Genomic DNA, 22,500 nt, shown 5'->3' on the forward strand with positions numbered 1-22,500 from the left:
AGAAAGAGGGAGACAGACTGGGTGGTGTGAGTGTGTGTGTGTGTGTGCGTGTGTGTGTGTGTGTGTGTGTGTGTGTGTGTGTGTGTGTGTGTGTGTGTGTGTGTGTGTGTGTGTGTGTGTGTGTGTGTGAGAGAGAGAGAGCGAGAGAGAGAGAGAGAGAGAGAGAGAGAGAGACAGAGACAGAGACAGAGACAGAGAGAGTATTTGTATGTGTATGTGTATGCAGGGTTGGGGAGTAACGGATTACATGTAACGGCGTTACGGTAAAAGATTACAAAATCAATGTAATTGTAATCCGTTACATTACAAGCAAAAAAATATATATTCAGATTACAGTTACATTCAGTGGGAATGGGGATTACTTAACAGGATTACAATTCTTGCGAAATTGCGTCTTTGGTCCCTTTTATTTATTTAATTATTATATTAACTGATTTATTTATTCATTTATTGTTATGCCGCGGCTTGTATGTTGTGATTTTTGGTTTTTCGCCGGAATCATCACCTGTTACGTAATGACGACAGTGACAGTAGCATTCCTGACCGACCTACGTTCTCTCAGCCTTGCTTCCCTTCCCTGCTGGTGGGAGTGTTCAATAGTTCGTTGTTGTTGCATCAATCAATCACTCAGTCAAAGAAGTACAGAGCAGTCGTGAGCAATGGAGAAAAATGCATTTACCCGGTGGAAATACAATCAACATTTCATTTTCAAGGAAGAGGGCGCCAATATCGATGTCCAGTGCCGGTTGTGCCAACCCAAAGTCAATATCGTGTCGAAAGACACAACGTCTAGCTTAAAGAAACACCTCCTGGTAAGACTGCTAATATTCAGCATGCATGCAACATGTGCGTCAGCACTTTCAGGTCATTCATAGCCTACTCTGGAAAAAAAATATCACGGGGAGGCTTTTCAAAACATTGGTGTTGTTAAGCCCGTAATGTCCTTGTAGAGCCATTTCATAACAGTCAATTTTTTATTCATTTGTCTTCCCGTTTGGGGGAAAAGTAATCCAAAAGTAATCCAAAAGTAATCCGTTACATTACTTAAATATTGAAGTAATGGGATTACATTACTGCACTGTAAAAAGAGATCTATAGGATTTACTCAATTTAATTGGTGTAAGGATTTCCACAGTCCTAGATAGAGTATTACGTACCCCTACATATTCAGTTAAGATTAACCAATTCCAGAAGTTCTGTTGTACTGACCACATCAAAGTAAAAAATACTGGTAAAAATGGGGTAACATTTACTCATTTCAGGTAGCTTTTTATCACCACTTGTTACTGTTAAAAATTGGTTAAAATTTACTCATTTCATGTAGCTTTTTATTAACACCTATTACTGATAAAAATGGGTTAACGTTTACTCATTTCAGGTAGCTTTTTATTACCACTTGTTACTGTTAAAAATTGGTTAAAATTTACTCATTTCATGTAGCTTTTTATTAACACCTATTACTGATAAAAATGGGTTAACGTTTACTCATTTCATGGAGCCTTTTAGTATTACTGCTTATTTATCAACTGTTAATTATTCTGATTACTTTATTGCTGTGTTATTCTTATTCCTATTAACCAGAGGTGAAAAGAGTACTAAAATATTTTACTCTGAGTAAAATATTTTAGTACTCTTTTCACCTCTGGTTAATAGGAATAAGAAAAACACAACAGTAAAGTAATCAGAATAATTACTCTGTTGAAATTGTACTCAATCACAAGTAAATGTACCATTGAAAGAATCTACTTAGGTAAAAATAAAAAGTATATCATTTAAAATTACAATAAACTTTGAGAAAAACTAAAAAGTTACTTTTTAACAATCAGTGTTTTCTGCCTCTACTGTGTTGTGCAAAAGTCCACCAGGGAAATTACAATTACAACAAACCTGTGCATATCAAACAAGATGTTTTATTTAAAGGGATATCGCCAACACGAAAATGTGAAAAATGAGCAGATACACAATGTTTCAGTTTATCTCACAAAAAGTAAACAAACATAAACAACAGGACCATTTAATTCACGAGTTTGCCCTGGAGTATGGTAACCATAGTCAATAGGCATAATTCGATGTTAGCTGGCCTCTGTCCTGGGACCCTGCGGAGATCATGCGGCACGAGATCCGCTTCCACTCCATAAGTGTAGGGGACATGTAGCTGGGTGATCCAGTGAGATGAGGGAGTAGGGGGAGGTGCTGGGACAATTAGGATAGCCTTTGCGCATGACAGGGGAAGGAGGGAAGGAGGGATTTACATTTACGCGAAGGCGGAAGCTAGACATGGCAACTGTCAATAACTCTCAGACTTCCTCCAGAACTAGGTTTATATAAACAATATGTAGAATTTGTAGCAGTTTTTGACAGAAATAGTCAAATTTTGTTCCGTTTTCACTTTGTTACTGATGAAGGCACATCAGTGTATACTGTTCTACCATTAAACTGCACACATAAAAAGGATACCAGTTTCTTTTAAAAAAAGGATATCAGTTCCAGTCTATTTGGTGTCCAGGACAACAGTTTCAAACAAACGGGCTGCTCTACTTTTCAAAGACTAAATCCAAGAATACTCAGAATTCGTTTTACTCTTTGAGGAAGACATACAGCAGTGAAACATCAGAGTCCAACCATACTGATAACATTGCAAAGATCTCCTACTTATTACAAAATCACTTGTTTAGTGGTAAATAGTTGGGATACGGGACAATTAACCGGTCAGGCCACTCAGAGAAACCATTAGCAATTACAGCATACTGTATACTGGAGAGGCCAGTAGAGCTGCAAACAGGCTCAATGTTGTCAGTTGTCACGCACCTGAACACAACCCTGTGACAAGATACACTATTAAGAATACTCATTGGTTAAACTTTTTTTCTTTAAAGGTACATTCTAGTGTCTGTTTTGGTCATCTGTCTAGAGCTGAAAAAGTAAAGGGGTTGAGTTATTAGTAACAGTTGTGACCAATCCACAGTGTATTTGCCCTCTACACAGCTCTTGACAGCTTCACATAGAAGTTAAGTCATCAGACTGCTCACGCATTGTTGACTCAAACACACACACAGACAGTGCAGACCCTAAAGAGAGAAGACCTGCCGTCCTTTTTTTAAAATAGAGACCCTACAAAGAACACTTGTTACGCTATTCTACGGGAATAGGCTGTTTCAGAACATAGGAGTTTGTTTCAAGAAATTTAAGAACGTCCGGACTGAGGCCACCATAAGGAATGAGCGGTGCCCACTTCATATCTGAAGTTAATGTGACCATCCATTTGCTTATTTCAGAAATAACACCTGGCTAGTTAATTTCTTTACAAATGTGCATACATGGTCCATTGTGCTCCAACAATGAGAGCGCAGCTTGATTATGTCACATCTGTATGCAAACAGTAAAGGGATCTATTGACCTCAAAGGTGCACTGTGAAATGTATTTGGCAGTCTCGTTCCATAATTCATGCGGCCCAGTCATAAATCTTTTTCACTGATTCTTACCACCATCAAATTCAAAATATTCTCTATGACTGCGCAAATTGCAATATTAGTTATAATAGTACTAACTGTAAATATGACTTTATTATTTAGTTGCAAAATCTACTCTGCCACCATCCTACACAGTGCACAGTGCAACAAGGACAGCAAGCCTGAGTGAGTGAAAATGGCTATTCATAAACAAATAACATGACAGTGTTATGGCCTTTAAGTCTGTTTATTTTTCTTCAGTCGGCGACTTACCCTGTTCCAGAATGACTTCAGGACAACCATGCATATAAAAGATGCAACACCACTGCCTGAAACACATATTAAAAGCACATAACAATTAAGTTACAAGTAAGTCATTCTTGGTCATTAATATGACTTGCCACACACCACATAGGCTGTAGCTTACATGAGAGGTAAGCAGTTACCGCCTTTTCTCAACTCCTGCAGTAGGCAGAAGCAGAACACCTTCATTATGCACAAAACATTGTGAATAATTTGACATGGATAAAGTTTAAGAAGTTGTACTTTTACACTCGATTCTTATGTAAACATTTCTACTCCTTGCAATATCCGTTTTGAAGCATTTGTTTCACTTTTTATACTAGTTATGAAAATATAGGCTACTGGTCTCTTTTCGTTGGACTGCCCTTCCTAATGTCAAACGTCATCACTTCGATACAACTGAAGTGTGTGGTAACTGCGGAGACCAGCGAGAGAGAGAGAGAGAGAGAGAGAGAGAGAGAGAGAGAGAGAGAGAGAGAGAAGGGCTGTGCTTATGGAACCTGCGCGTGTCTGTTCATAGCGAGTCCTTTGACTATGAAAGCAACTATCAAACTATCGTTGTCAAAACTAACCCTGAGATTGAGTTTGCAACGTCCAACAAAAAATAACTGACTTCATGTTAGGTGATGTTATGACCGTGGATGATCACATTGGGAGGTCCCTCGCCAAAAACCTCCTCTCACCACTCAGAGTAACATAAGGGCGTGTTGGTCTACATAGGACTACTTACTATGATACATTTACAACAAACTAATCAATGTCTCCTCGCAATGTTAACGGATTGATCCTTTGTTAGCGTTTATGCTCAGGATTTAGCATGTCTAGGGTAGCGTTGTTTAAAAAGTTATTTGATGATCGATTCCTTTCGCTCCCCCTCTCCCTCCCAGTAACACAGGCAGGCACCCGGCATGCACACACCGTCTGTCTCGCTCCCCATCTTCAAACTGTCATTCAAACTAAGAATGTCTACGATTATGATTAATAATACAAAAAAGTCTTTAGTTGACTCGGCACGGAGGCATCCCAGAATGATGACTGTTTACGCACACTGCTTTGACAGTTGATATGAAGCATTTCGTCGCGCATTTCATTGATTTGAAAACTTGGTGACCAAAGGAATTTACACATTTTTAAAACAACATTCAAAGAGGACGATTCGCGACGGGAACTGCTGAAAGACTTACGATGAAGGATTCAGTGACCAGCTACAAACGTAGCCGTTCCATGTTGAATGGATTTATTGTGGAGAATGAAATAGTGAAGTAATGTGCCGTTCGTAGTCTGTCTACGAGCACAGTCCTTTAGGTGCATAAGAATATCACACTACAGCCTTGTGTGAACGCAAAAAAGGAGGCTATCTTGCAGAATTTTCTCCTCCGTGCTTTCGCGTGATGCAGAGCATCAAGTGGCAGTGGCAGCGCAAACAGTGGATGGAACATTCAGCAACAAATATTTGTAGAACGACACACGAGGTCGGGTCACCACCAGCAGCCAGTCCCAGTCTGCGCGCCAAAACTAGCCAACAAGGCAACATTTGAGAATGGGAAAAAAAAACTCGGCTGCAGTGGGTTTCATTCTACAACATTTTGAAATTGGTAGTTCTATCCGTTCATCTTGAACACAGGGCATACTTGTTGCCTTTTCCAAACGAAGTTTGAACGGCAGCTTACATTGTCCATTGACCTGTCTGTCTGCCCAGTGCGTTGCTGATAGCAGCTGCCTGAGTCACAGTCAGACAGTGATTACGAGCCAACTACAACCCGATTTAGTTTCCTTTTGATCATTGTTCATGTTTTGTATCCCATGTTTAATGCACGACTGGCCAGCTTACCTTCTGAATTTGTCCCGTCCATTGGAAGTTAACTTCATCCGCTGCGAGGCTCGCCACAGTCGCCGGTTGATTCTTCTTTCAATGAAATCCCAGAAAGCAATGCGCATTGCGGGCCTTAACCAATTTCAATAGGTAGTTTTGACAGAGACGGTTTGGATCATACTAGCCAATAGTATTAGTTACCGTGTTGGAATGTAAATTGGGTAAAGTTTAGTCATTATAGGTAGTATATAGGTAGTTTCGACACTAGCCATTACTATTAGTTATAGCGTATGAATGCAAATGAGGTATAGTTTAGTCATTTCTCACCAGTACTAAGTCCTACTCCTTATTTATAGGTAGAGTGAGTATATTATACCCCTTGCATCAGAGTAACCAAAGCAACCTAATTTGTTGGGGTAAAAAATATCATTTTTTGTCAGTGAAATGTACTGCCCCTCAAAATCCTTTTTATCAGTGTGAATACATTTTTGAAAGAGTAATTTGTAACTTTACCGGATTACATTTAAAAAGTAACTTCCCCAACCCTGTGTGTGTGTGTGTGTGTGTGTGTGTGACTGAGTGTGTGTGTGAACAGAGAAGACATTGATGCAGTCGGCAGGATCATTGTTTTGTTAGCACCAACTCCCCTGAAATCACAACAAATGCAAAGCCTCCCGAATTTCATCCTCTCTTACGACTTGTCTGCTGCTGAGAGGACAAGGGATTTGCCGTCTGATGGTACCTCGTCGTAATTCAGCCATGTGTTTTTTTTTCTTTAAGGAAAGATCTTGGGAGCTACGGTGTTGCACCTCTGTTGCACCTGCGCTCCGCCTTGCCTATACCTGGCCCCAGCCGTGGGTGAGTTCATTACAGTAATCAGCGGAGCACGGCGGAGGTGATGGGCATGGGACTTAAAGGGATGTGCTGGAATTACAAGTGGGAGACAAGACAAGCCTTTGAGTGCGGCTTGGCAATGGGCCTCCTTTTTTTCTTTTTTTTATTGCAGCATGAGGTTAAGTAAGGTTTAAAACTCCACGCTGTCGGAATTAGCCAAAAGAGGGGAATAAAAATCATTCTTTTTTTTCTCCCCACCACCGAAACACAAATTACTGAACCGTAGGTTAACTGAGGTAAAGTCCAGAACATTTTCTGGGTATTTGCGATGAGTTTGACGCCACTGGGGTAGCAACAAAAGACACCCATAAATCTGTCTCTAAAGCAACCTACAATAGGGCTATTTGAGAATGCTTCTACTATAAATGGATTATTCTATCACTTTCAGACTTACTTTACTAACTAATCCATTGGATTAAAATCTCGAAATACTCAGAAGTTCATACGCAGAAACACTCAGTTACACCATGTCAAACATGAAAAAAGAGGTATGACATGACAGTGTCAAGACAGTGTCGTAACACATTTTGTCAATACCCAAAACATTATGTCAATGTCATAACCATTTCATGACTGTTACCATTAAGAAACATTCAGTTATGGTAAAGACAACCCTAACAATGTAAACTTTTCATGACCCTAAATACTGGTGTTTATGACTCTGTCATGTCACTGTTTTGACAATAGACACTCTCATGTCATACGTATAACGAAGGCGTCAGGAAAAGTGTAACTAATAATCCTTCTCTTCCATCTTCACTATATTCTTATGTTCGTTCTCATCTCCCAGTTTCTCTATCCCATTATTGTTTTCTCTGTCTATCGCACTACCTCTTCCTTACTTTTTTGTCACTTTTAACCTTTCTCTGATGTCTACCCCCTCTGCCTTTCTATCTTCTTCATATCTACCTCTTTCATTTCTCTGTTCACTTCACCATCTCTTCCTCTGTGTTTTTTCTTACTTTCTTTTTTATTAATCTCTTTTCGCCATTTCCCTCCACTCTGGGTCTCCTTTCCTCCCCTCCTCTTACATGTCTGTCTTTCTCTCACACATTTCTCTCTCTCTCTGTTTTCTCCCCTCTTTCTCCTACTCCTCCTCCTCCTCCTCCCTCTTTCCCCTCCGTGCCTTGCCTGCCTGCTTGCTGAGGCAAGGTCCCTGCACCAGGCACAGGCTCCCCATCTCTCGCTGACACGTCTTGCCGAGCCGTACAAATGAATTCACTCCAGCAGTGTCCCGATTGGATTAAACTGCTGTCAGGGGCGCGCGCCGCTGACAAATCGTCCCCCGCAGCCAGCGGCGTGCCGCGCATCACAATTACACCGCGCTGAGCCAGGCAGGACCCTGCCACAGCTGGAGCGGAGCGGAGAGGAGCGGAGCAGCCCGTTGGCCCAGGGTTGGGCAACAGAAAGGACTGGGTTGGGATGGGATGGGCTGGGGCCGTTGTGCATTCAACACACTGCCTCAATTTGCTCTGCACAGCACCACAGCACAGAACCCCACAGCACTGAGCACCACAGCACATCATGGCACAATACAGAATGCCACATTACTACATAGCAGAGCATAGTACAGCACTGTATGCTGCAAGACAGCACAGCAATGCTTGATTCTTTATGATATTGCACAGGAACATCAGCAGCTTTTTATAGCAACCAGATTTTTTGCATATAGGAAAAGATTGCAATCTAAAAAGAAAATCGGAACACCTAGCAAGGAGCGGAATGAGGAGCGGTTAGGGGCTTAGTTTGATGATGAGAAAAATGATAACAAGAAAAGGTCATACAAAATGAAAAATGTACAGCTAATTATGGTCGCAGTCATAGTTTAGTGGCTTTGAACGTACTTAGGATGCGAGGAAGATTTTATTAATCTATGCGGAGCAACAAATTGAACGCCAAGAAGGCTTGAAGACGAGAGTGATACGCATTCTCCGTGTTAATTACAGGCGAATCCTCTGCTGTTGCGGGGTGGCAGGTTTTTACACAGAACACCTGTAGTGATGTTCACGCGGAGCCGACTCGGCGCAGGTGTGATCTCATTTCGTTAATGCGGCGAGAAGCTAATTACATATGAAATTAAAAAGATATTAGCCTCGCGTCTTTACACGCGCCCTCACGGCAGCTTAGCTCCACATCAGCTCAGCTAACATGCAGGGACAAAAGCCACCACGGCCGTGGCTGATATGATGTTCTACTGGCCCCAGCCGAGGGCCAGGGGTGATACTCCATTGCCTTGGAGAGGGAGAAAGAAAGACAGACGCGAGAGAGGAATAAGGAAAGGGAAGAGAGACTGACTTTAAGGTTCCTTAATCTTGAAATTCTGTTGACATTGCCATTGTGTTTCACCCTTCCTTTCATTTTTCAGTATTAAGCTTGCTTATTTATTGCTGTATTCTTACTGCTGGCCTAAGCTCAACTGCTATACTGCTCTCTTTTGGCCAGGAGTAGGCAAGGAATTGGATGGTGATAGAATTTAGAAGTTGGATGGTGGTAAAGTTAATGGTGATGGAAAATAATTGAAATGTCTCCAATCAGAGTCCATTGCCATTCAAGAATCAGGCGTACTATGTTTCATCAGAGAGTGCACACAATTCAGTGAGCATCACAGGCCAAAGAGGCTAAGTTAGCAACATTTCTCTGAAGTGCTAGAGAGGATTGTTAACCGGCATATTACGGTTGGACAATTAGTGGTGTAAATACACACAGATGCTGGAAAATGAACACCGCTAACAGCCTGAAGGATCTGTTTTAATTAGGAACGCTTTATTTTAATACGGTGGCCTTATCGCTCTAACAAATTCACGCCACTTTAGGAGGAAAAGGTCTTCCGCTAGCTACGAGGGAGAGGTGATTTGATGTCCTGACGAGAGTTGATGAAGCGTCAAGAGAGAAAAAAGGGGGCCTCAGTCTGAGCTTGTCCAAAACAACAAACAAACAAACAAACAAGCAAACATGCTTTTGATAACTGCCTGCGAAACAACTCGGGCTCATTAGCCACGACGATCGCCGACTGCTGCGATGCTAGACAGCAGCAGCAAAAGTGGTTCGCAATTACTAATTACAATCAGAGAGCAAGGACATGAGTAGAGATCTTCATCCTTCACAGAAGCTGACGGTGGTGGCTTTTTAATCGTGCAGTCGGCAAATGGGTTAAGCCCCAAGCCTTGCGTAGTGCGTACTGTATGCCGCGTCCTCCGGCTTGTTCTATTTCCAGAATATTCTGGAGCCAAATCCAATTAGAGTGTTTGAACTGAGCTATGCAGCCTTCTCCTTCATGCCTTTCTATTCAGCAGCTGGCTGAGTATGACCCAGTGATATTTAAAATGGTGGTGATTATGGAGTCTCCAGACTATTGTGTTGACAGCAAGCGAAGTGAGCACATAAGGGTATGGGGTGTGTGTGTGTGTATGTGTGTGTGTGTAAGTGTGTGTGTGTGTGTGTGTGTGTGTGTGTGTGTGTGTGTGGTTGTGTGTGTGTGTGTGTGTGTGTGTGTGTGTGTGTGTGTGTGTGTGTGTGTGTGAGAGAGAGAGAGAGAGAGAGAGAGAGAGAGAGAGAGAGGCAGACAGAGAGAGAGAGAGAGAGAGAGAGAAAGATAGAGAAGAGAGAGAGAGAGAGACAGAGGGAGAGGGAGAGTAAGAGAGAGAGAGAGAGAGAGAGAGAGAGAGAGAGAGAGAGAGAGACAGACGGAGAGAGAGAGGGAGAGTAAGAGAGAGTACTAAGTGAATATGAGAATGCGGCTTACTGTTCTGCGATGATGTAGCCATCCTCCTGAGGCGTGCACTTGACACCGGCCACCTGCACGTGGTTCACCATCTCTGAGAAGGACAAGCCCAGATTGAGGCCACGAATGGTCACCTTGGTACCTCCTTCTGGTGGTCCGGCTATTGGTGTCACCTATAATAACAAAGCATACTGTGTTAGAAAACCATAAATAACATTCAGTTGACACTTTTTTCCCACAGCAATCAACAGTTTTTTTAGTAACACGGTGCTGTCCTTGGGGGGAAATTGGTGGGTTAGATAAAGGCACTCATAGGCACAAACGAGTAGACAGTGCTATACATAATACATACACATGACGATGAAGTGCATTTGACTTTGGTGAGTACACCGCATTCCACATTATTATGCAAATGACATTTTTCGCTGTTTCTCCAAATAATCAATGACAGTCGTCAGAATTTTCAAGTCATCAGCCATTAGAGTACAATTTAAAAGTTTTTGAATGAACCTTCCAATGATAACGGTATTTTTTTAAATAATAAAAAACTTTAAATGCTCTGTTCCACATTATTACGCAAAATAGTTTTGTAGTGTTGTAATCCAAATTTCTTTCTTTTTTTCCCATTTACCTCAAAACAGTTGGAATTTGGTACCTTCTAAATTACATTTCAATGTTCAATACTTGGTGATAAGCTCTTTGTCTTAGTAACTGGAATACTGCGATTAACATTGAAGTCAATGGTAGGGCATTGCATGGGAGTTATGGAAGCCCAGATATCCTTGATGCTTTGCTCTCAGCTGTTTTTGTTTGTTTGGTCTGGTGACCCACACTTCACTCTTCAATATACCCGTAGATTTCCATGCCACGTTTAGGTGCTTTTGAGGTGATGACATTCTAACGCACCAGACATAAAACCCCATTGAAAATGAATGGGATGCTATGTCTGGTGAGTTAGAATGTCATCACCTCCAAAGCACCTACACGTGGCATGGAAATCTACGGGTATATTGAAGAGTGAAGTGTGGGTCACCAGACCAAACAAACAAAAACAGCTGAGAGCAAAGCATCAAGGATATCTAGGCTTCCATAACTCCCATGCAATGCCCTGCCATTGACTTCAATGTTAAACGCAGCATTCCAGTTACAGCTTATGACCAAGTTTTGAACATCGAAATGTAATTTAGAAGGTACCAAATGCCAACTGTTTTGATGTAAATGGGAAAAAAAGAAAGAAATTTGTATTACAACACTACAAAACTGTTTTGCGTAATAATTTGGAACAGAGCATTTTGGGCATTTTAAGTTTTTTGTTATTTAAAAAAATACCGTTATCATTGGAAGGTTCATTCAAAAACTTTTGAATTGTACTCTAATGGCCGATTACTTGAAAATTATGACGACTGTCATTTCTATTGATTATTTAGGAAAACGGCAAAAAATGTCATTTGCGTAATAATGTGAAATGCGGTGTATATGTATTTGACCTTTTCCTCAGACCCTTGTTGTCAGCACTGTGCTTTACCTTGAGGCCATTAACTCAATCAAAACTTCCAGACTTTCAGCACTGTGTGTGTATGTGTGTGTGTGCGTGCGTGCGTGCGCATGTGTGTACGTGCGTGTGTGTGTGTGTGACTGTGTGATGGCGAGTGGCGTAGTCTCTGAGCGGTTGTCACACACAGAAGAGCTGAGAGCTGAGTGATAATTACCCGCCACACGGCAGAGACGCCTCCATTAAAGCCAGGCAGGATCAGCACCTGCTCTTGTCTTTTTCATTCTCGCGTTTGTAGCCCTTGATTTATGCATCCATAAACACAGGTTTGTTGGGCATAATAAACCGAAGTGTGTTAAAAACAAATAAATATATAAATAAATATGAATATATCTATATATATATATGCCCAAAATCGGGAACTGTCTGGCTCACACGCCTCAGCGGCTTCAGATTTTGTTGCCATGGGTGATAAATCTAACACAGGGCCCCATATTAGCACAGCCCACCTTCTAATAAAATACAATATGGCTCCTCAGCACGACCTTGGCTCTCGACACCACGGAGCCTTCTGTGCCGTAAAAACACCCCAAGAGTTTGGAGGCTGTTTGCTGGCTGGCCTCCGAGAGAGAGAGAGAGAGAGAGAGAGAGAGAGAGAGAGAGAGAGAGAGAGAGAGAGAGAGAGAGAGAGAGAGTGAGAGTGAGACAGAGACAGCGAGCCAGAGGGTGAGAGTGAGAGAGAGAGACAGAGACAGCGAGCCAGAGGGTGAGAGTGAGAGAGAGAGACAGAGAGAGAGAGAGAGAGAGAGAGAGAGAGAGAGAGAGAGAGAGAGAGAGAGAGAGAGAGAGAGAGAGAGAGAGTGAAAGGGAGAGGGAGAGAGAGAGTGAGAGTGAGAGTGTGTGAGAGAGAGAGAATACAAAAGGTGAAGTCCAAAGAGGAGAGAAAAACTGAATACAGTGCATGAAGGTAGGACAAATATGAAAAGGGGATACGAAGAACCTGAAAAACCTAGAAAAAGGAGAGACCATGAGAAGATAATGAGCGACAGAGACAGAGGAGAAAAGAGAGTAACAGTATGAGAGAATGAAGAGTGAAGGAGAATAAGGGAGGCTGACTGCAAAAGATGTGGCGAGAGAGGGAGAGAAAGTAGTAAGCAGAGAGGAGGAGAGTTTCCTTGACCACTAGCACTTACAAATCAATACCCCTACACTGCCACCCTTATCGAGCTGCTGGCTAGAGCCAGTGTGTAGTCAACAGTGAAGTCAACAGTGTGCGTACTGTGTGTGTGGCGCCAACTTGAGTCGTGCCTTGCTCCAGGGGCTTCATCACCCACACTACCCTCTGCACACATGAACACACATGTGCACACACATGCACACGTACACACACACGTACACACACATACACACACACACACACACACACACACACACACACCCACACACAAGTCAAGTCAAGTCAAGTCAAGTTTATTGTCAATTTCTTTACATGCACTGGTCATACAAAGAATTTGAAATTGCGTTTCTTGCTCTCCCATGCAGACATAGACTAATCTAGGTAAGGACATAGACAGTATAGACATAGACAGTACTCATACATGGACATAGACAGTATGGACGTAGACATAACACCCACACACACACACACGCACCCACACACACACACACACACACACACACACACACACACACACACACACACACACACACACACCCACACACACACCCACACACACACACACACACACACACACACACACACACACACACACACACACACACACCTCCCCAGAGAGTGGTGTCGTAGTAGTAGTAGTAGTAGTGGCCATGGCGGTATGGCAGTAGGGGCACCAGTGGGATCTCTGCATAGTAATCTAGTTTTAGTGGACATTAATTGGGGTGGATGTAGAGTAAGTGTGTCAGCACACCGCCAGAGGCCCACTGGAATACATTAATATTTTATTGCCACTTGGGCTCAGGGGGTTAAAGGGGGGCAGGCGCGGGGGGGGGGGACACACGAGTAGTACATAGGCTACACTAAATATATCCACGTGAAACAGTGTGCAGTGTGCAACAATTGGTGTGGGCATTTCCAGTTCTTCTACTCCGTTACATAAGCAGTAGACTGTTTTTTGAGTCTCTTGCAAAGTCCACAAATGAGAAACATTGTAGCTCTCTCCTGTGTTCAACAAAAGAGGTGAATGCCGTTCTCATTGAGATACATTGACGTCACTCCTCACAAGGACCCTGGCTGTTCATCTTTGCTCCCTCATATTTCAGAAAACGGCTTCAGTCGTGACACTCAAGACGACAATATAATACAAGCTCTTCATTCACAAGCACAAAAATGTCCCTGAACTCAACGCAAACCACGGCTGGATCAGGGCCGGACTCCAGCCTGCGCTGGGCCAGATATCACAACAGATCCACAGGGGATAAATATCACATTACGTGTGCACACAATTGAAAACATCAAAGGGTCTTAACCAATGACACAGGGCCTCCTTGTGTGGCCACAGCAAGCCTTCCATAGCTCACAACCCCCAGAGGCACGCCACTGTGACATGGGCCAGACTGAGGGCAGGACTGGGGGAGAAATAGTGCCCGGGCACTTTTGGCATAGCCCCTTAATGCACGCCGTACCTCCTGTGGCACGCTGTAATAGACATTGAAAGTTAACTACTATAGTAGCCTACTACACTACTATGAAAGTGCACAGGGCCTTTAGTAATACATGACGACTTGGTCACTGCCATTCTGGTAACAGCTCATTTATAATGCCGTGGGTTAAAGGGGCCCCTCATAATTAGTGGCGCGGAACTGACTCACCGGTGGGCCCCGCACCCTTGTGGGCCATTATTTTCAGATTTTTTTCCCCTCACATTTCTGAAAACGGGCCCACAAGGGTGCGGGACCCACAGGGAAATGCCCACTGTATCAGATGGCCAGTCCACCCTGAGATGGCCCAGACTGAGACCACTGGTCCCAGACTGCCATGCAGCAGTCAGCCTGGTCGCGTTCCTTTGATTTCTTTCTTCCCATCTTCTTTTCTTGCATTCTTTCTTTCAATCTTTTTCTTTCTTTCTTCCTTTCTTTCTTTGATGACAGGAAGAAGAATAGAGGGGGCGAACCAGTGTCTTGTCACAGTAAAGGGCACAGAAGATCTCTCTCTCTCTCTCTCTCTCTCTCTCTCTCTCTCTCTCTCTCTCTCTCTCTCTCTCTCTCTCTCTCTCTCTCTCTCTCGACTCCCCTGGTGTGGTGAGGAAGAAGATTCCTTATTCTTCATCATGCCCCAACCCTCTGGTTCCGCTCCCCATGATCCAGTGCCCTGCTCTGCGTGCTGCTCTCCCAGGAGTGGGCCTCTCCCAGCAGGCTGCTCTTGTTTGCCTGCTGCCTGCCTGCGGTGGTTAGTGGGTGTGGAGGGAAGGGGAGTGAGAATGCACTGCTTGCTGCTAATGGGAGGGCTGGTTAATTAACTAGAACTAGAATTTGGATTTGTTATGTAGACAAGCAAAGGTGTGTGTGTGTGTGTGTGTGTGTGTGTGTGTGTGTGTGTGTGTGTGTGTGTGTGTGTGTGTGTGTGTGTGTGTGTGTGTGTGTGTGTGTGTGTGTGTGTGTGTGTGTGTGTGTGTGTGTGCGTGTGCGTGTGTGTGTGTGTGTGTGTGTGTGTGTTTCAATTTGCTGTGTTATTTCAAGACTTGAGTTTAATTTAAGAATTGAAATTAACACCCTAGTTGTTAAGTTGTTAAATTATCACTTTTCTAGTTGTTGAAGTGTAGAACAAAAACTGGCAACTGTGAAACTAAGTACTGTATGTGTGTGCCAGGGGAGGGTGATTTTGGGAAGAGAAGAGACCCACATTGGTTGGAGAGGGTTGTGACCCTAATCTAGATGAGATCCATGAAAGGAAGAGCTTCATTCTCAGTATTGGCTAATCCACAGACACACGGACACAGTCCAGCATTTTCCAGGCCAGTTCTGTAGATACAGCTTATTGCTGATATTCAAGCAACAATATACAGTAACTTGTCTTCAATTTTCATTTGAGTTATTTGTCTTCTCACATCTCACAAAAAGGTTATAATTAGCTGAACTTTTTTTGTAAAAAATAGAAAAATAGTCATGCCATTCTGAACTTAAAATAAAATCCACCTCCACAAGTCATTAACCTCTAATGAGCAACCTAAACTGAAATGGTCATGGAGAGCTATGACAGTTTTCTGTTCCATCTTACAAAGGCAAAAGACAAAAAGAGATTATTGCACAACATTGCTTCACTAACATTTACTGCTGCTAGAAAAGAGGTAGCCTAACTAATAGCAGTCAGGAAAAGGACAAAGCTATAGGTGTTCCTGACCCATTCCTAAGCTTTGGCGGCGTGATGTGAGGAAGCGGCATGGGAGAGAGAGAGAGTTGGGATCTCTGCATAGGCACCAGCGCAGCGCCATGGCTAGAAAAAGACTGAGGTGATAGACTTTAATCCCTAATCCTGACAAGAGCCTCAAAGAAAGGGACTGTAGCCCCAGCAGGGGATAATCCCATGCCACTGGCACCACTGGGTGAAGGACCAGAGGGGGCAAGAGAGTGGGGCTTTATGAAAGCAGACACAGTGTAAATTTAGCCCGCTGATGGTAAATAAAAGGGCTTGATATACTGAGGGAGGGATGAGAGGCAGAGGGAGAGAAGGAGTTCTGCTATCTTCATCCAGCCAATTCTACTACTAGGTTGAAAGGAACAGACTATCAGATGCGTATTTCTTCCTCAAATGTAGTGCTTGTTACACATATATCACATACATGTTACATGACTATGTAATGAATTAAATGTATATTTACAATATTGCCAGTATTTCTTTGTATTTTATTAATAATATTGGATGATACAAATACTTTTTGTTTTGAATGTAGTCTATGTTAAAAGTGTATGTCTGATCAATTTGGTAGAAGAAGGTACCGCACACTCTTGTCCATCGTGCTGCAATTTATTGACAAACAACGTTTCGGCCCGTATGGCCTTTCTCAAGTTTTTGAGTTAAGTTTGAAAAAACTTGAGAAAGGCCATACGGGCCGAAACGTTGTTTGTCAATAAATTGCAGCACGATGGACTTGAGTGTGCGGTACCTTCTTCTACCAAATTGATCCTGCACCCGCTACCTGCACCTCGAAACCTCTGGTGTGCGTTGGTTTCCTCCCTCAAAATATAGAAGTGTATGTCTGACCATTGTAGAATATCTTGCTTATAGTGACCATATGCAGAATGTGAGAAAATTGAGAGTCTGTGTAGATGGACTGTGTGCATTAGGTACACATACTGTACATTACATTTCACTACATACTGTAGGCCTACCATTTCACTGCCATGCGTATCTCCAACAATTTACAGTGAATCATCTACAAAGGCCATCCCCGGGCAGCAATGTAGGGTTAGATGCCAAACTTAAGGGCACCACATTCCGGGAGAAGGATGCAGCTGATTGCTGGTGGTTACACCTACATTATTATGGTTTTTTTTTTTATATCTGGATGGCGCAGGAATCAGACCTACAATCCTTCCATCCCGAGACCACCCTTAACCACGAGGTCACAGCTATGCGAGAGAGCAGACGTCTGGCCAGATCTGCCAAGACTGTGACTCATTGTGAGTCATTGTGTGTGCACACAACTTGGTCATTAAAATCATCACACTGCAAATGATCCCTCCTATAGTACCTCTATTTCGGGTTTCATACTGCCACAGCCCTTTACTGCATTAGACTAATCTACACATTCAGTGTTTCAATTCCTCACCATAACACCTCATCTCATTTTATCTCATTTTATCTCATTTTATCTCATCTCATCTCATCTCATCTCATCTCACCTCACCTCACCTCACCTCACCTCACCTCACCTCACCTCACCTCACCTCACCTCATCTCATCTCATCTCATCTCATCTCATCTCATCTCATCTGTCCTCTGTGATATGGGAGCCTTGACTATGGCACCTCCACAGACCGTCCACAGATGACACAGATGTTTTGCCCATTTCCCACAACAGGCAGGAGGATAAAAAAAGGTGAGAAGAATGGCTTTGTAAAAAGAGCCAATCTGATATCACAGACTCACAATGGAATCCAGCATGCCGTTAGATCTGGCAGCAGGCCATTGAGTGAAGAAGCTAAACTATCAGCCCGGCAGAACAACTGACATCATCATCTGAGCTCAGCTGGCTAAAACTTCAATATAATGTAGACTTGGATAGGCCCTACCATAAGGCAATGCCTTGTCTTCCACTAACCCCTATTTAAATTGTTAAGTGCTGATGTAATGGGTCTCTCTCAAATGCAGAGGTGTCAAAGGTAAAAGTATAAGTAAAAGTAAAAAAAAAGAAACACTATTTCCTTCCAACTTAAGTAACTTATCTGAGTAACTAGTAGAACTGTGTACTGTGTACTTGTCTTCTTTTGAAAGTCGCTTTGGTTATAAAGTGTCTGCCAAATGCAATGTAATGTACTTGTCTTATGATCAGCTAACCTTGCACTGGTTGGATCAAGTTTGTGGTTGGTCCTTGTTTGGTTTTCAGTGTTTTTCAGTAATAACGCAGTCTATCTATCTCATTAGGTGCAAGGGAGTAAATGGTGTAACACCTTATATATGTAATGCCATGTGCTAGTGTTGTAATAACACCCCAAAATACTTTTCCTTTTACTTTTACTTTGACAACTCTGCTCAAATGCTCTGTAGAAGATTCTGCCATGGCAACGTAACCCATGGATAGGAGATGATGCAGCTGCTGCGGGCTAATTGCATATCACGCTATACTTATGTTGTACCCTACGGGCTATCTTTAAATCCTCAGATAATAAATAAACAAAAACTCTTAAAGGAGAAGTCCACTTTTTTGAACATTAAGGCCATTTTCTGAGTGGTCTGCAATGTTTTAGAGTCCCCCTCACCGTTTATTTCATGATTGCTGCAGTCTCTGTTATTTGGCTGATTTGGATTTGATCTCAACCAGCTTTAGAATGGCCGTCTATGGGCACCTGCAACTCTGTTCTTAAAATCACCTTTAACATTTGTTTTGAAGAATATGCAACTCAGCAAGTGTTCAGCAGTATTCACTGGTGTTCCTTAACAATTTTTGTTGCGAAATATGGCATCTGTCGTGTTTTATGTGTGTTTTATGTAGCAATTTGTAAATTAAGTTTCACTTTCACTTTCACTTTCTTTCACAAAATGGCAAATAAAAAATGACAGAAGCCATATTTCGCCTTGAAACTTGTTAGGGACTGCTAGTGAACACCCCTAACCACTTTGTGAGCTGTAGACTTTTGAAAACAAATGTTTAAGGTGATTTTAAGAACAGAGTTGCAGGTGCTCATAGACGGCCATTCTAAAGCTGGTTGAGATAAAATTCAAATCAGCCAAATAAAAGAGACTGCAGCAAACATGAAATAGACGTGAGGGGGACTCTATAACATTGCAGACAACTCAGAAAATGGCCTTAATGTTCAAAAAACTGGACTTCTCCTTTAATTACAACATAACACAAGGGTAGGGGTGAGAATTTGAGACTTTGGGGTGATGTTTCAAAACAAATTGAAATTCATTTTTAATTGAATCTTTGAGCCGTCTGTACGGTTCAGTCTTATGGTGGAACTATCACGTGGAACTTCATGAAGTGTTACCGTGTTGTTTATTCTTACAAAGCCTTCCTACGGCAGTTATTTACGTCTCAAACAAGGGGGGTGGTCAGTGGAGGGGCTAAGTGAGATTACAAGGCTGCATGGCCATACGAGAATACAGAGAGGTATGCCTGCCTTTCGCTATCAGCTCCCACACGTAGCTATAAATGGATACGTTCATTTCCCTCGGCTGCTGCAGCTGTGATGATCCCCTGGGGTGACCGTAATTAAATGGAGATGCATTCGAGGTGTGATGCGGTGTGATAGGTGTGACTCACTCTGTGATTCACTCTGAGAATCCTCCAGCACACCTGAGATTTACTTTCTTACGGGGGAATTGGCGGTTGCTCAGGATGTAAGATGTAGTTATGGTACATGATGGCTTTACTAACAAAGCTGTGTCTGGTTTACTATCTGCTGTATATCTCATGATGAATACTTTATTTGGCATTAAAAGGCACATTATTAGTGCCAATGGATATGTGAATGGGAGAGTAACATGGCCCATCCCACTAGCTTTGAAAAATTCTACCAATTCAGCAAAAAGAAAAAAAGGGTCTCTGGAGGCTCTTGGAACAAGAGAGATCTCAGTTCTTGAGGTACCCAAAAGTCAGAGGGTACCCCAGTGATTTTTTTTGTCACTGGGTGGAATCCGGAGTGTGAATGTGGTGGGGTTTCCCCATCAATCCCCTAGACCATGTATCTCTCCACACATCAGGGGTGAATTTCTCGAAACCAAAGTTGCTTACTACATTAGCTACTTCGTTGCTTTCAATGCATTTTCCCATTGGCAACTACCGAAGTTGCTAACAGGCTAACAACTTCCCTTTTGAGAAACTCACCCCTGAGGTGGTATTTGGGCCGGATCAGGGCCGAATCTGCTAGCTAGTAGAATGGGGCGCTAGCTGACTGGCATGCCTGGCCATCTGACTATACTGTGGTTTACTGCTGGAAGAGAAAAGAAGAGGCTTCCATGATTTATTCATCACTGATTTTTTTCTATTGGCCTTGTTTCCCCGCGGAAGCATTTGAGTGTGTGTGTGTGTGTGTGTGTGTGTGTGTGTGTGTGTGTGTGTGTGTGTGTGTGTGTGTGTGTGTGTGTGTGTGTGTGTGCGTGTGTGTGTGTCCGTGCGTGCGTGTGTGTGTGCGTGCGTGCGTGCGTGCATGTGTGTTTGTGTGTGTGTGTGTGTGTGCTTGTGTGTGTGTTGTGTGTGTGTGTGTGTGTGTGTGTGTGTGTGTGTGTGTGTGTGTGTGTGTGTGTGTGTGTGTGTGTGTGTGTGTGTGTGTGTGTGTGTGTGGTTTCACTTCTTGAATAGGGTTTTGCAGCAAGGTGTGCACTTGCATTCACTGGTGCTCTGGCACAAACTGAATCAATCCAAAAGGATGACCCACATACTGTACGGTTGGTCTGTGCACTGGAGCGCGGCTCATACTCTTTACCAATCAGAGGCACATTCAAAATACAAACATCAAGCTTCACTGAGTTCCTTAAAACGTTTTTTTATTGGAATGTTTTTTTCTCGTGTTAACATTGCAGCCATTCAAATAAAATTGGAACCCAACATTGATTGTCTATGTACTTTGCGCCTGTGATGATGAGCTACGTACGTTCACATGCTCGTGTGTGTTCACAAATGTTCACACCACACTCAAAGCAAACAAAAAGGCATTTGGCAGGAAGGTACCGTAATTTGAATACAACTCAGGTTATGATTTATTCTGCCTCAGGGCACAATAGCGGTTCACGAGCTTCAAAAACTGCCTGTGGACCGCTCTGCACGGGAGATCAGTGAAGCGATCAGGGTTGTTTAAAACTTAAAGTATGAAAGTATCATAAAAGTATTATGACTTGTGAAGCGTTTTATCATAAAATAGTCATGTTTTGCCCAGAGTTATCCGTGTGCTTGTGTTTTATGTGGAAGACAAGATGGAAGACAAGATGGGATCATACCACCACCACATCTCCTCTGTGTCCTCTACTCTAGTGTACACAATCAAGCACTGTATACATCATTTACATGACTTAGAGACTCTCAGTCTACACATAGGCCTACGATGCTGCTTCGCTGTGCTAAAAGGCAAGATCATCTAGCGGACTCTTACCTTTATGCACACTTCATAATGAACACAGTGTGTTTTGCGTGCACCTGTGTCTACACAGCCCTACTGTATAGTATGTGTCTGTGTAGGACATGAGAGAGAATTAGAGTGTGTTACTATTGCTACTGTGTTGTCTGAAGTAGTCATCAGGTACTGTATCGGTATGTGATGCAATGTGTTGTATAGTGTTGTTGTCAGGGGGTGGTTTCCAAGCACTGTAATTACAGTCAGGTGAATGTGAAGTAAATTGGCGTTGACATGAAGCTCAGCCCTCCCGTGATTGGATGACTGTGGAGATGACATCGTTGCGCCATAGAAGACGTGCCCAAAAGCCAGACCCAGTAGCTCCCATGGTACCTTTCAAGTGCTAGCTGTTATTCCCAGCTTCATTTGATGCTGGTCCCCCTCCGTTTTAGAGGGGGCTTAAGCCTGTTTAATATTAATGACGCGCTTTTGAAGGGAAGGGGAGCGAGCGAGGCATCCATTATGCATGAGCGCGGCGGCGGCGGCGATGGTGTGTAGGCAGATCTGCTAATATCAGCGCATGTATACAAATCAGCTTCGCGACTATTGGTTGGCTTTAAACAAACCAAAACAAAGCGCAATTAAAACCAGAAGCCGTGGGGGTGGGGGGGGGGGGGGGGGGTGGGACTGTTGCACTTGAGGAAATGGTAGCACACACTCACGCTGATAACAGCGAGAGGGGTTTATTACTTGACAGAGATGGGAGAGAGGAGAAAAACAATAAACGTGACTGAGCAGAATACATTTAAAAAGAAGGGGGTCTCTTCAGAGAGCATTCACAGCACTCGGAAATAATGCAGTAGTCTTACTCTGATAAGTATGTATTCGCAACACTTAAGGCATCAAATTGTTACAGGATATCAAATACTAATACTTCAGACTTTCTGCAACACAGTAAAAAAAATGAGGGGTTGAGGAAAATAATTTGTCAGATGGAGAAGAAGGAGAGTGATAGTGACAGAGACAGAGAGAGAGCTAGCCAAGGACAGTGTACTGAGAGTCTTTTGTTTCCACAAGGCTACTCATAATCTCATAACT

At 42.9% G+C, this 22,500-nt stretch overlaps 1 protein-coding gene across 1 annotated transcript in view; it reads right to left on the reverse strand.

Annotated features, from left to right (window-relative positions):
- Positions 1–22,500, reverse strand: part of plxna2 (plexin A2) — a 394,295-nt gene that overhangs the window by 104,272 nt on the left and 267,523 nt on the right. The window contains exon 13 of the mRNA XM_063208024.1: positions 10,203–10,354. Coding sequence (XP_063064094.1) covers positions 10,203–10,354 — 152 coding nt within the window. The remainder of the gene's footprint in view (positions 1–10,202; positions 10,355–22,500) is intronic.

This window comes from Engraulis encrasicolus, chromosome 10 (assembly GCF_034702125.1).
Source record: "Engraulis encrasicolus isolate BLACKSEA-1 chromosome 10, IST_EnEncr_1.0, whole genome shotgun sequence".
NCBI classification, from domain to species: Eukaryota; Metazoa; Chordata; class Actinopteri; order Clupeiformes; family Engraulidae; genus Engraulis; species Engraulis encrasicolus.